Source organism: Schistocerca gregaria, chromosome 3, assembly GCF_023897955.1.
Source record: "Schistocerca gregaria isolate iqSchGreg1 chromosome 3, iqSchGreg1.2, whole genome shotgun sequence".
Taxonomy (NCBI): domain Eukaryota; kingdom Metazoa; phylum Arthropoda; class Insecta; order Orthoptera; family Acrididae; genus Schistocerca; species Schistocerca gregaria.
In genome coordinates, this window is record NC_064922.1 from 128,431,628 (window position 1) to 128,446,120 (window position 14,493).

At 36.6% G+C, this 14,493-nt stretch overlaps 1 protein-coding gene across 3 annotated transcripts in view; it reads left to right on the top strand.

The window, feature by feature from the left end:
• Positions 1-2,031: 2,031 nt before the first annotated feature.
• Positions 2,032-14,493, top strand: part of LOC126354247 (uncharacterized) — an 84,221-nt gene continuing 71,759 nt past the window's right edge. For all 3 annotated transcript variants that reach the window (XM_050003753.1, XM_050003754.1, XM_050003755.1), the window contains exon 1: positions 2,032-2,494. In XM_050003753.1, coding sequence (XP_049859710.1) covers positions 2,149-2,494 — 346 coding nt within the window. In that variant the 5' untranslated portion in view covers positions 2,032-2,148. The remainder of the gene's footprint in view (positions 2,495-14,493) is intronic.

Genomic DNA, 14,493 nt, shown 5'->3' on the forward strand with positions numbered 1-14,493 from the left:
CAAGCAACAGGCTATCCCAGTTGTGACTGAGTGCAGAACAACTCATAACCAAAAACGTTTCTGCATATTGGATATGGATGTACAATAAACTTACTGATACCAGTTGAAGTTAAAGCAACAAAAATGCAGGGGCTGTTCAAGTAAAGTGTTCCACAGCTAACTATTTTTCTGGAAAATGTTAATTAATCCATTAATAAATGTGTACTAATGGTTGACGAGTTATGTGCCATGTACATGATTTCTTGGTGTCCGTAAGGCATTTCTCTGTATTGTTTGCAACATGCTCCCATCATTTTTCATTCTACCACACATTATTTCATTTTATAGTAAAAAAGGCTGCATACACCTAATTAATGAAAGTATACATGTAATGTAATGTCTGTTATGTTCTTGTAATTTTGTAGAATCCATCATTTAAAACACTAAATTGTGAATATATGTAGCTGACTTGTCCAACATCGGATGTACAAATTGTACAATGTTGTGATTTAGTGGATCAATAAAATACAATATAATGCTTTCTCAATGATTTAGTTTCTGTCTGAGATTCATATCTGGAGTTTGAGCACTAAAAGAATTCATCTAATGGAAGAAAAAACCTTGCAGCTATAGTAATAAATAAGTTTATTTTATGGACTAGTTTCAGAACATTATGGTTCATTCCCAGTGTGAGCAATTTGAAAGTATCTTATGGGCGCCCATAAACGAGGTTATCGGTGCAAAAATCCAAAGTTGTACAAGTCTTGTACATATGTAAGGTCAGATCACTGCACTAATGACAGTAATAAGACGTAGCATTGCTGTATGAAAAATGACAAATGATGTTTCAAGAACAGAATATAAAAGGATGAAATACTGACCATCCACCATGCCCCTCACAGTGGTTTGCCGAGTATAGGTGTAGTTTGCCAATTCCAAACTTCTGAACATACAGAAACCTAGAATTGACCCTCAGTATTGCATATTTTTAATGGTGTATATGTTATGTATGTTATTTTTGAAGGGCGTATATAGCCAACTCTTTTGACAATTTTAGTAATTCAGGTGTCAATAACCAAATAGGATGACTAAGGTCTCTCTGCGGCTTAATTTTTATACCACTGAATGACTTATTTGCCTTGAACATGGAGATATAACGCTCTAAAAGCAGACTGTATATAAAAATATAAAGTAGCTGTATGGTCATTCCCCTCCCATCACTCTTATACAATGAAACTCAGGTTTGTGGACATATCAAATTCGGCTTCAATAATAAATCTGAAAGAATGTTAAAATTTGATATTTTTTTAGTTCTTTGAACAGTATCGATGCACCAACGCAATCAATCCTAGGTTTGAAACTGTGATTTCGTTATGTCCTATATGAATGACAAGCCGTAACTGCCCTTTAAATTGGCAATTTATCTGAGTATACTCGTAAATTGCAACCAGTCGCTTTTCTGATGCGATTTATTGCACCACTAACTAGTTTTCGAGCCACTGTGGGGTCATCATCAGATGGTGATGTTAAGAGAAACGTTATATCGTGTACCAAGTGCAGCTAGATGCTGTTTTGATTTGCCATGGACGGGGTGCACTCACCGTTACCACAGCGCCTGGCTGCATTTCGTCCACGTTCTTGTACACACCTGCTTCTGATGATGAGCCTGCAATGGATCGCAAACTAGTAATAGTACAATAAACCTTTTCAAAAAATAATAAAGAGGCTGGTTGCATATTTATTCCCAAATAAATTGCCAGCTAACACTATCATGTTTGGAAGTTATAAATCGGAGGTCAGAATAAAAAGTTGGTATCAACCAACGTCTAGTCGTATCAACTATCAAACTTAAAAGGAGGTTGGTATAGCAAAAAGATGGAGGTATATGATATGTAAAATACTTATGTAGAGAACGTTTGATAAATCAATTACAACTGTATCACGATGCAAAAGCATGTAATACAACGAAAAGTGCAATCGTTTTGCATGTACAGTGCAAATAGTGTCTTCGACTATCTTTGACAGAATTCTCTTCTAGAATCTTTGCTTCAAATGATAGTTGTGTCTTTGTGATATCTGAGTGTGAAGAAATGTAGTGAATGGTTTTAGTTGAAATTTGTTGTTTTGTAAGTATTTGTGTCAGCATTATCCATTGATCTAGGAAGATAAATGGCAGACGGCATTGAGAAGCGTTTAACGGATATGACTAAAGGAAGTCAAGATGAACCAGAGGAAGGCGAAATTTGTGATGATGAACCACAAGAAGAATTGAAGTCTGTAGAAGATCAAAATTTATCTACGATTGTGCCATTGCTGAAAAAGTATTATCCGGGCACTTCTGACTTTGTTCCTCGTAGACAGTGGCAATTTACGTCTCGTGAAGTCGGGGGATTTGTAAGGGAATGCAGAGGAAGAAGGAACAGCGCGCATGACAGAACAAATTTTGCAAGACATGAGATAGTTACTTCGCCTTACCTGAGGCCATGGGGAAAAGGAGATCCAACTAGAACACATTGTGAGTGATGATTGTAAATGTTACATGTGGACAGTATGTAGTAAACATGTTTGCTCCTCGGTAGCAGTTAGCTAATACTGAGATCACGACCGTATAGTTTCACTATAAAGGGTCCAAGAATTTTGAAGTTAAGGCAAACGAATGCGAATTCACGTTAGTGTTATAAGTACTTATATCCGCTCTTTCATTATTTACAGTCCTTTGTTTTCAGTGTAAGTAGTTTGCTGCTGACGTATTTACAGGTATCGACATGCAATTAGTGTGCCTCGTATACGTTACTTGTTTAGTACTTTATCAGTTAATACCAGTTTTCTTGACGTGGTTTGGATTATTTAACTGCAGTCAGGAATTTCATTTAACGTATACATCCGTTGGACACAATGTATATATGAACCCATTTCTTTTTTATACTAACGTGAATAATTTTGGTAGTTCGTTTGATGCGGGAATTTAGTTTCTTGTAGAGTGTAATTCTCATTCACTGTGTATCTGTGGCTTTTATTTTGTATTACTGCAGCCTAGCAGGCTGCATTGGTAGGGTTTGCGAATACTGGGAACATAATCTTGTCATCTGTGTATTAAAAAAGGCAGATCATTAAAGATATGAAGGGTTTTCCATGTTTAAAGCATATTAAATCTTTGTGAATAATATTAGTCTAGTGCTCCTCTGAAATATCAGTATTGTGCTGATGAGTTTATTGAAACCGATATTCATATTGTGTTTTGGTTTTGAAAGAAACGGACTGAAAGATTTATTGTTGAAAACTGGGAAAGTGCGCGATGTATTTTATTGTTGAAAACTGGGAAGTGCACAGTGTGTTTCACATTAATGGGAAAAATTAGATACCATACACATACACTACTGTAAATCACAATTGGATTTAATTTTTGTTGACAGAAAGTCAAGTTTCTGTTCCAGAGGTAACTAGTAAATTGTCACACTCAAACTGCACAATTGGGAATGTGGTAGTTGGCCATTGTAAATCTCTCCCTCCCTCCCCCTGACTAATATTCGTTGTTGGCATTGTCCTGTTGTGTAATATAATAATGTCGCCCAAGCAAATAGAGATCAGAACACTTGACCTCCCCTTTGACAGTGTAATGTAAGGAGTGCATGTGACACTAGAAAATGTTCAGAGGCAACAAGGATACAGCTAGCTGAATATTGTATTACATGAAGTAGTATGGAGAGAGGTCTTTATCCATCAGTGGATATCAAGTGGATAACAGTATTATATTTTAACTTTGTGCTTGATAGGGGCCAGTGGTGTGGAACAGGTGCCGGTTTGTACACAAGTCGTATGCTCAATGTTGTGTGCACACCAAGAAAAAAAGTGCTACCAACTGTCAGAGATCAGGCAACAGTTAGCATGTGGTGCTGAGAAACAGCTGTGACTGACTGACATATCTCGCCTTACTACTCAGGTCACCAAGACATCAATTACAAAGTTATTGTAACTGAAATCAAACAATAATGCAGCATAAATTCTGTTAATTTTATTTATTTATTCATCCGTAAACAAATTTCTTTGTATGGATGTCGTCATTATACATACATTTGTTCATTATTTAATCACATAAGCTATGTATATTACACACACAATTTATCATTGAGTTACATAATGCAGAAGAACCTGCTTCAGTCAGAAGAAATAGATCACAAGACTCCTCTAATGCGTATATGGGTAAATTACAATCTAGAATGTCCACTTTCTAATAGATTAATCTGATTATTTATTTATGCCAATTTTATGCTGCATGAATTCTCTAATCGAGTAAAAACTTTTTTTTAGTAAATATTCTTTAAGGAATGCTTTAAATTTAGTTACTTTATGTTTTTGATTTCTTTTGGCAATTTATAGTATATCTTGACACCTTGGTAAAACATAGTGGTTTGAGTTTTAGTTTGATTCAGTCAGTCTAGGTACAAGCAATTGCTGTTTCTGGTTTGGTAATCATGTATGCAGCTGTTTGCTAAATATTGCTCAATATTTTTGTGAATAAAAACTGTAGTTTGCAAGATATATTCACTTGGGATTGTCAGAGTACCCCATTTTTTTAAATAGCTCACTGCAGTGTGCTCTTTTGTGACTCTTGCTAATTATTCTGATAGCTCATTTTTGCAATCTGAACACACATTTCATATTTTGGGCATTTGCACCCCAGAATGTTATACTGTAATTTATTATAGAATGTGTGTGTGCAAAGTAAGTCATTCTCTGGCATGAAGTATTGCACACAGTGACTAATATTCATAAGGCATAGCATGCTGTGGTAATTTTTTCCCAAGCATCCTAATATGTTCATCACGTTTTAATTGTTGATCAACATACATACCTAAAAATTTTGTGCTGGCTACAGACTATGGTTTAATTTTGATCTTTAAGTTTTGTCATATTCGGTTTTTTCTTTATATAAAAGTTTGTTATTAGTCTTTTTCACATTAAAGGTTACTTTGTTGTGATTCTGCACTTTCTCCAGGCATATTTTATGACAAAATAAATCTCGGGTGAACAGCCTGGTATGAGTGTGCATAGGACACAGTATTTCAGCAATCCACCACGTTACCATCGTCAGGTGCGCTGATGTACTGACCGGTGGTGGGCCGGGGCCATGTACCTGGACCGCGCATGGGGTGCGGACCGCACCGACTCGTAGGAGTTGCTTGAGAGAGTAGTGGGAGGGAGATTGTCCTATATATACAGGGCGCCAGCACACCGCCGGTCAATACATCAGGGCACCTGATGATGGCAGTGTGGTCGATTATCTATATTGTGTCCTATGCACACTCATACCAGGCTGTTCACCCAAGAGTTATTTTGTTACTTTGTTGTTGTTTAACTAGTTGCGAACTGCCGTAAGTGCCTTTTTGGCTTTTACATTTAACATTTTCTGGTGACCGGTCTGTAATTATTATATTGCTGTCGTCAGCAAATAACACTGCTTCACCTTGCATTACCCACTGTGGGAAGTCATTAATATAAATAAGACGTAATACTTCGCGTAACACACTCCTTTGAGCTACTCCAATGTTCAAATATTCTTCATCTGAAAGATGTTTCACCAAATAATTTGAGGTATTTGAAATTTGAGAAATCTCCACCCTCTGCCCTCTGTCTGCAAGGTAAGATGTAAACCATTTATTTACAACCCCCCTGATTCCTAGTGCTTCAAGTTTACCTAGTAGTATTTCATGGATTTGGATCTAGGAAAATGCCTGTTACTTGCCCTCTTTTATCTAAGGCTTTTAAGAACAACTCTTGTAATTTTTTTATAACTGCTTCTGTTCCCTTTCTAGTCCTGAAACTGAACTGTTCTTTCCATAGGAGTTGGTATTTATTTAAGTATTCCATAAATCTGTGTTTCATAATAGTTTCCATTATTTTTGAAAAAGGATGACAGCAGTGAAACTGGTCTGTAATTCTCTATATTATCTGTATCACCTTTTTTGTGTATGGGAAGAATTTTTGCATGCTTTAGATAAATAGGGAAGCAATCTGATGAGAATGACTCATTTATAATGTCTGCTAAGGGTTCTTTTATGCTGCTAATGCAGTGTTTTAGTACAGACATTAGAACTTCATCTAAACCTGTGGATGATTTACTCTTGAATTTATGTACAATGCTACTGATTTCCTCTTCATTCGTGGGTAGCAGTAGCATTGTGAGCGATACATAATGCTTTGCCATTGTGTGTTGTGTTTTAGGAAGCTTTTCTTGCAGATTAGTTGCTATATTACTAAAGTAGTTGTTTATAAAGTTTGCCAGGCCCTTATAATTATCTGTTAAACTACCTTTATTTCTAATTTTTATGTTCACCTGCTTTGATTTTGAGTTACCAGTTTCTTGTTTTACTGTACTCCAAATGGCTCTGCTTTTATTGTTTGAGTTCTGTATGGTCTTTCCATTTTGGGCTCTCTTTGATTCCTGCAACAGTTTTCTGTATGTCCTCTTGTTTTGCATGTTTATTATTAGGTTTTTGCGTGACCATAATAGATTTTGTTAAAGTTTTACTATTGCCAGTACAATACTTGCAGAGACAGTCATTTGTTTTACCCTATAGTGCAGCTATCAAAAGTGCACCTCTTGAGTTTTTGTCACCTTTGAGACATGCTTCTGGCACTATTTTCATAAGACACAAAACTAGGCATCTTGTACAACTTTTTGCACTCTTGTGTGAAATAATAAAGAAATATTTCTTGGGCAATTTTCATATAGATAATTTGAAGCAGTCTGCCAAAAAAAAGGTAGATGCTTGGAAAATAATGAAGTTTATCATTTTTCTTTATGGAAATAATTGCAGGATTCGTCTGAAATTTTGCCAGTAAGGACAAGGTCTTAAAATATAAAATTTCATTCCCTTACTTTCCGAAAGATTGAGGGGAAAATAGATGATTTTTGTAAACGTGCAAAAAAATAGGTATTTCTAGTCCTTTTTAAAGGAAGTCTTCTTCTGGGTCTTTTAGACTGTTTTCATTAGAAATAACATGTTCTAAACCATCTAAGTAACTGGATTTGGTTTTGCAATGTGAGCATATGAAGCCCAAATAAAATCAGGAGGTACATTGAAGATATGCCCGTATTCTACTGGAACTCAAATTAAACCCGACATATTTTGTTACATTCTACAATTGTTTAGTACTCTCTGGGGAAGATATCAAAAGCACTGATAACAAGGAAAAACAACTAAAAAGTTGGGGGTGGGGGTTGTCTCACAACTTGTGACATACTTACACTTGTTTTTCTGCCATAATAACTACAGAACAGTTTTAGACCACAGTCACATTGTTTAAATTTTGATGAAGTTCACAGTAGTCCGCATGACATTTTTGGAAAGGATTCATGTTCTAGAGAACTATGGTTTTTTTTTTTTTTCTGTGCAATGTGCGATACCATTGGTCTAATAATTTCATTCCTGTTTAAAGTATAGCATATTTTGTTTCCATATCTTGCAGTTTATGTGAAGCATTATTGTATAGATGCAAAAATAATATAAATGTGTTTCTGTTCTACATTGTGGCTTGTCCACATATGGATTCTTTAAAGGGGAACAAAATCCAGCATCCCCACCGGCATAGGGGTCACGCCCAATAGCTGTAAAAGAGCAGGGTCATTTCCCTGTCTACTCACTAGGGACGCCCAGCTCGGCGACAAAGGATTTCGTTGAAGTTTTAGGTGAAAATTTGCGTATGTCCTTAGTGAACATTGGTGGAGCTGAACTTTTGTCGAAGCAACACTGGGTGAGATATAGTCACTTGTTTATCAGGAGGTGAAACTTTGCACAGATTGAGTGTGAATTTCTGGTGATTTCGAGCTCTCGGGAAGTGTTTGGACAGTAATGCCAGAATATTTTAGCAAAATCGCCCGAAATAATAGACATCCGATAAAATTTCAGTGGTTGGTTTGCAATATAGTGTCTTTAACATTGCTGGATGCTGTATGGAAAATGTGCTTGAAGCTTCTACAATGCTACTTCCAACACTAAAACTCATAATAGTGTCAGTACACCATACTCTAGATAATAAATATGTCTCCAAATTGATATTTGGAGACATAAACATTGATATGAGGCTAAAGACATCTAAGAAGCTTTATCTATAGAATATGTTGAGATCACATGATCTATATTGCATTAATAACAATCCGACAAAGCAGTTATCCTGTCTTGATAATGTTATCACCAATGTTGAAAAAGATCTGTATAAGCTAGGGTTGTTCGATACTTATTTTCTTTCAGACCATGAGGGAATATGGTTGAAATTAAAAATCAGTAAACCTATATCTAACTGCCCCAAAGCAAAGCATATCAGGCTATTGTAAGATCAAAATATTGACAACTACAACACACAGTTGCACATGGTTAGATGGAATGACATCCTACTTGATAGTGAAACTGTCGAGGATGCATTTACAGTTTTTTTTCAGTATACTCGCAGACATTTTTAAGGCCTGTTGTCCAAAAGTTCTGAAAAGAAATACGGCAACAACCAGAAAACATTACTATACACCCAAGTGGTTCACACCCACTCTGAGGCTTAGAGCATTGGTTATGATTTATTATGATAAATATAAAAATCATGATGCAGACAAAACTAGTTACATTAAGTTAAAGAGTAAATACAGATCAGAAAACAGGTTAGCAAAGTGTGAGGCATATGACAATTACATTGATAATTCTGACAACAAATGTAAAGCTGCATGGAATGTTGTAAAGACTGAACTGGGGAGAAGTAAGAACTGTAAAAGTGATGACTGTAATGTGAATATCACACCAGATGAATTCAATGCCTATTTCGTTAATGCTTGTGACATAAGTTCCTCTGCTGCAGCTGAGTCAAATAATAAATGTCAACAGGACCTAAAGGAACTTGTATCTTTCCTACAACATTTGGAACACATTTCTCTTACATGTGAATGGAAAGAGGTCCAGTTAAGTGATATCATGAGATCAGTTGCAAAGTTAAGAAGTTCAAGAGCAGAAGACATTTATGGTCTTTCTAATTTTGTAATTAAAAAAAAGAGATATAATAGCATCTCCACTCTGTGTATTTGTAAATTGGATGTTTACTAGTGGTTGTTTCCCAACATGTTTAAAAATGACAGTGGTCACACCACTACACAAAAAAGGAGACAAGTCATGTCCAAGTAATTATCGACCAATTTCTCTTATACCCATTCTATCGAAAGTAATATAGCATTGTATGCAACTCCAAATCCATAAGCATCTATTGGCCAACAACCTCCTCAGTGATTCTCACTTTGGATTCAGGCCTATGTTATCAACTGTGAAGGCCGTGGAAAATATTATTCCTTTAACTTTGTCTACATTTGAATCCAAACTTTCTGTAAATGCCACACTTGTAGATCTAAGTAAAGCTTTCGATTCTGTCAACCACAGAATTCTATTAAATAAGCTCTGCTTGTATGGTTTTGAACGCAGAGTACTATCTCTGATTAGGTCTTATCTGAGTGAGAAAACAAATAGTACATTTTAACAGGAAAAAAGCCCACACACTGGGTGTAACACGAGGTGTGCCACAAGGGTCCGTGCTTGGACCCTTGCTTTTCATAATTTATGTAAATGATTTGTCCAATAGGATGCCTTTTAAGTCCATACTATATGCAGATGACACCACCTTTCTTTCAGTAGATAGGGCCTTGGATATACTCGAGCGCAAAAGTGCAGAACAACTCAGAATATCCAGTGTATGGTTCAGAGCAAATGAATTACAAATTAACCACTCTAAAACTGTAAACATTCTATTCAGCCTATGTAACAATGACAACTGTAGTTCCTCAGTTAAGCTTCTTGGCATTCATCTGGACCCAAAATTAACCTGGGACACTCACACGTATTATGTATGCAAAAAGTTATCCCGATTCACCTATCTGCTAACTAAGCTCAGGACTTGTGTGATGGACGAGCCACTGCTAAATGCCTATTATGCCTTTTTTCATAGCCACCTCATGTATGCAGTACTGTTATGGGGCAACGCCTCTGGGGCAAAAAGAATTTTTCTTTGGCAGAAAAGGGCCATTAGGTGTATTGCTGGAGTGAGAAACCATGTATCATGTAGACTCTATTTCAAAGAGTTAAAGATACTGACACTTACATCACTGTTTATTCTCAGTTGCTTGGTGCACATAAAGGAAAGCCAAGAAAGTTATAAACGGCGCGAGTCTGTACATAGTCATTACACACGTGCCAAAGGCAGATGATGGACATCCCAGTTACCAGGCTTAAAAAACCCAAAACAGTTACACATAAACAGGGATACAATTATTTAACATGCTACCACCTACAGCATGCAGTGTATCACTGAATGTCTTCAAAAATATTACAAAAAGGGCTTGGACAAAAGCATTTTATACAATAGAAGAATTTAAAGTATGTAATAAAAATGGTCTAATCTATTAAAACTTGCTGTATGACATGACCACCCTATTACATAAGTTCTCCTGAAAATGTTATTGTACCATGCTGTTGTGTTTTAATTACATAATGCATTTTCACCAATGGTTAACATGTATTAAGCCTGTCTCATTTATATTTGTTAATGTTTTTTCTTAGCATGTGTATTGTATTACACATACAGTATCTCCTTTTGTCATTCTGCGCGACACATTTATGTTTAATGACTACTAAACATGTTCATTATAAAACACATGTACTCATTCAGAATGTTAAAAATGTATGACTTATTTTGTAATTATGAAATGTATGTAAAATGACATCAATTGCATGAAAAATGCTTAAAGATGGATCAATCGAGCAATCAATGTGGGAGGGACTACAGGCATGACGAAAATGAAAATTTATGTGTTGTAACCTACCAACACAAAGTTCTAGAACATAACGTTTCATTTGTTTAACACTTTGCAATACTGAATAAGCGCAAAATTGAAAATTTTGTAAATATGTTCAAAATGCTGTGTCTTCGACCAGATTTTGCATGAAACGAAGTTCTATAAAATCACGTAAGTGCACCTTTAATGTGAACTATAACATGCAATAGGTCTATAGCACAAGGGTGTGCAATACAAAATTTCATTCAACTGTTGGTTTCCAATTATCTACAGATTCGTCGAACAGATGATTTTTGTGAAAAAATGAAAACACTGTTTTCTATTAAAAACCAGTTTCATTCGGAACAACGTAATTTAAGTGGCCCAAGGACAGTGGGTTTAATTTCCATCATACACCAACAATGTTGTATAATTGTTGCAAAGTAGCCGGAAAAATTGCGCAGCAAATAATATCTTAACTTTGTCTTCTTATATCTCGTTGATTACGGGCATGGAAATACATGAACCTTTGGACAACAACTTGAAATACAAGGTTTTCCAAAATAAAGTATCATTTACGTACTTCTTTTCATTATTTGCTGCGCGATTTGCAACAATTTGTTCAACATTGTTAGCATATGTTGGAAATTTAACCCATTGACCGTGGGCCACTTTAAACGCGTTGTTTAGAATGAGACTGGTTTTGAAACTTGTAAGGGAAAACGGTATTTGTAAAAGAAGTGTCGAATACATTCAATTTGCATTTTTTCGCAAAAATCTTCTTTTCGGTGCATTTTTAGAGCATTGGAAAATAATTGAATGAAATTTAGTATTCCACGTCCTTGTGCTACCGACCTATTGCGTGCTGAGGTTCACGTTCAGCTTGCGACTTGCTCAGAGATAAAAGAACCTGAAATTTAATTTTTTTTCCGTACCGCGGTTTCGCGGCCAACTTTGACTCAAATTATGTAGCCCGCCTTGGATAATCGAACTTTTTTATGGTTAAAGTCATGGTATTTGTGACGAGCCCTGTTTGGAGAATTTTGTAGCTAAAGTTGTCTGCAAAAACAGATTGAAAACACTGCATTTTTAATTTTTCTTTAAAATCGTCAATTTTGCGCATAATTTTGTCAGCATTGGAAAGTGGTACATAAATGAAACATGTTTTAGAACCTCGTGTTGTTAGGCTACTACATGCAAAGTTTCACGTTCATCATACCTGTAGTCCCTGAGATGTAAGAAACCAATCTTCGAAATTTTTTCGGATGCCTATTTTTTTTGGGCAATTTTGTCTTAAGTAGTGTCTAAATGGGTTTAGTAAAACTCTTTTTATTATTCTTAAGAGGACGCTTTAAGTTGTACAAGATGGGCAACTTTCACGTCTGTCAATATTTTGTCAGAGATAGAACAGCTCAAAGTTAAGAGAAATTTATGCTTGTTCTGAACAAAATCGCATCTCGGCAAGCATTTCTTCAATGAATGTTAAAACTTTTCCAATGTTCATTGGGTACATGCCTGAAGGTTCACATAAAACTTCAACAATGTCTGTGATGGTCGAGCAGCAAAATGTTCTGAAAATAGGTGGTGTAACATGGGATGATCAAGCAGCCACAGGTTCCCAGTCCTGATAAGGTTTTTTTTTCTGAGGCTAAAGCTAGAAGAGGTCTGTCTTAGAATAATCTGTTTGTCTCCCTCAAGCTACTTGATTTATTCTACAGGTTTCATTAATTTAATGTAGAATATTATGAGGAAAGCAATATGACTGAGGGTGATGTAATAACTACGATAATGAGCTGTTCTGGAACCCAGTACTTGTCACTCTTTGATGATGGTCAATAAAAAGAATTTGCTTGTCCATGTGAGTGCTTCACCCTTATTAAAGCATCCTTCTGTTCAACAGAAGTCTCAGACAATTCCAGTCCATCCTTCTTTTTTATAAATGCGTGCAGCATATTGTCCTGGCTGGAGGTCCTTTCTATTTGCAGGTGGTGCTGAGAGCATTAATGGCATTAAATTAGCTTTCATCAGCACCAAAGAATTTGAATGAAATGAAATGTGTGTAATGTAGGGGAATTGGAATTTTTTTTTCCCCCGGTTGATGAAACAATAATTCAGATCAGCAACACTTCAACCCGCCCCCCTCCCCCCCCCCCCCCCCACCCCACCCCCCCATGAACCATGGACCTTGCCGTTGATGAGGCGGCTTGCGTGCCTCAACGATACAGATAGCCATACTGTAGGTGCTACCACAACGGAGGGGTATCTGTTGGGAGGCCAGACAAATGTGTGGTTCCTGAAGAGGAGCAGCAGCCTTTTCAGGGGCAACAGTCTAGATGAAAGACTGATCTGGCCTTGTAACACTAACCAAATTGGCCTTGCTGTTCTGCTACTGTGAATGGCTGAAAGCAAGGGGAAACAACAGCCATAATTTTTCCCGAGGGCATGCAGCTTTACTGTATGATTAAATGATTGCGTCGTCTTGTGTAAAATATTCCGGAGGTAAAATAGTCCCCCATTCGGATCTCTGGGCGGGGACTACTCAGGAGGACGTCGTTATCAGGAGAAACAAAACAGGCGTTCTACGGATCGGAGCGTGGAATGTCAGATCCCTTAATCGGGCAGGTAGGTTAGAAAATTTAAAAAGGGAAATGCATAAGTTAAAGTTAGATATAGTGGGAATTAGTGAAGTTCGGTGGCAGAAGGAACAACACTTTTGGTCAGGTGAATACAGAGTTATAAATACAAAATCAAATAGGGGTAATGCAGGAGTAGGATTAAAAATGAATAAAAAATAGGAGTACGGATAAGCTACTACAAACAGCATAGTGAACACATTATTGTGGTCAAGATAGACACGAAGCCCATGCCTACTACAGTAGTACAAGTTTATATGCCAACTAGTGCTGCAGACGACGAAGAAATTGATGAAATGTAAGATGAGAGAAAAGAAATTATTCAGGTAGTGAAGGGAGACGAAAATTTAACGGTCATGTTTGGCTGGAATTCGTCAGTATGAAAAGGGAGAGAAGGAAACATAATATGTGAATATGGATTGGGGCTAAGAAATGAAAGAAGCAGCCGCCTGGTAGAATTTTGCACAGAGCATAACTTAATCATAGCTAATACTTGGTTTAAGAATCATGAAAGAAGGTTGTATACATGAAAGAACCCTGGAGACACTAAAAGCTATCAGATAGATCATATATGGTAAAACGGAGATTTAGGAACCAAGTTTTAAATTGTAAGACATTTCCAGGGGCAGATGTGTACTCTGACCACAATCTATTGGTTATGAACTGTAGGTTAAAACTGAAGAAACTGCAAAAAGGTGGGAATTAAAGGAGATGGGACCTGGATAAACTGAAAGAACCAGCGGTTGTACAGAGTTTCGGGGAGAGCATAAGGGAACAATTGACAGGAATGGGGGAAAGAAATATGGTAGAAGAAGAATGGGTAGCTTTGAGGGATGAAGTAGTGAAGGCAGCAGAGGATCAAATCGGTAAAAAGACGAGGGCTAGTAGAAACCCTTGGGTAACAGAAGAAATATTGAATTTAATTGGTGAAAGGAGAAAATATAAAAATGCAGTAAATGAAGCAGGCAAAAAGGAATACAAACGTCTCAAAAATATCGACAGGAAGTGCAAAATGGCTAAGCAGGGATGGCTAGAGGACAAATGTAAGGATGTAGAGGCTCATCTCACTAGGGGTAAGAT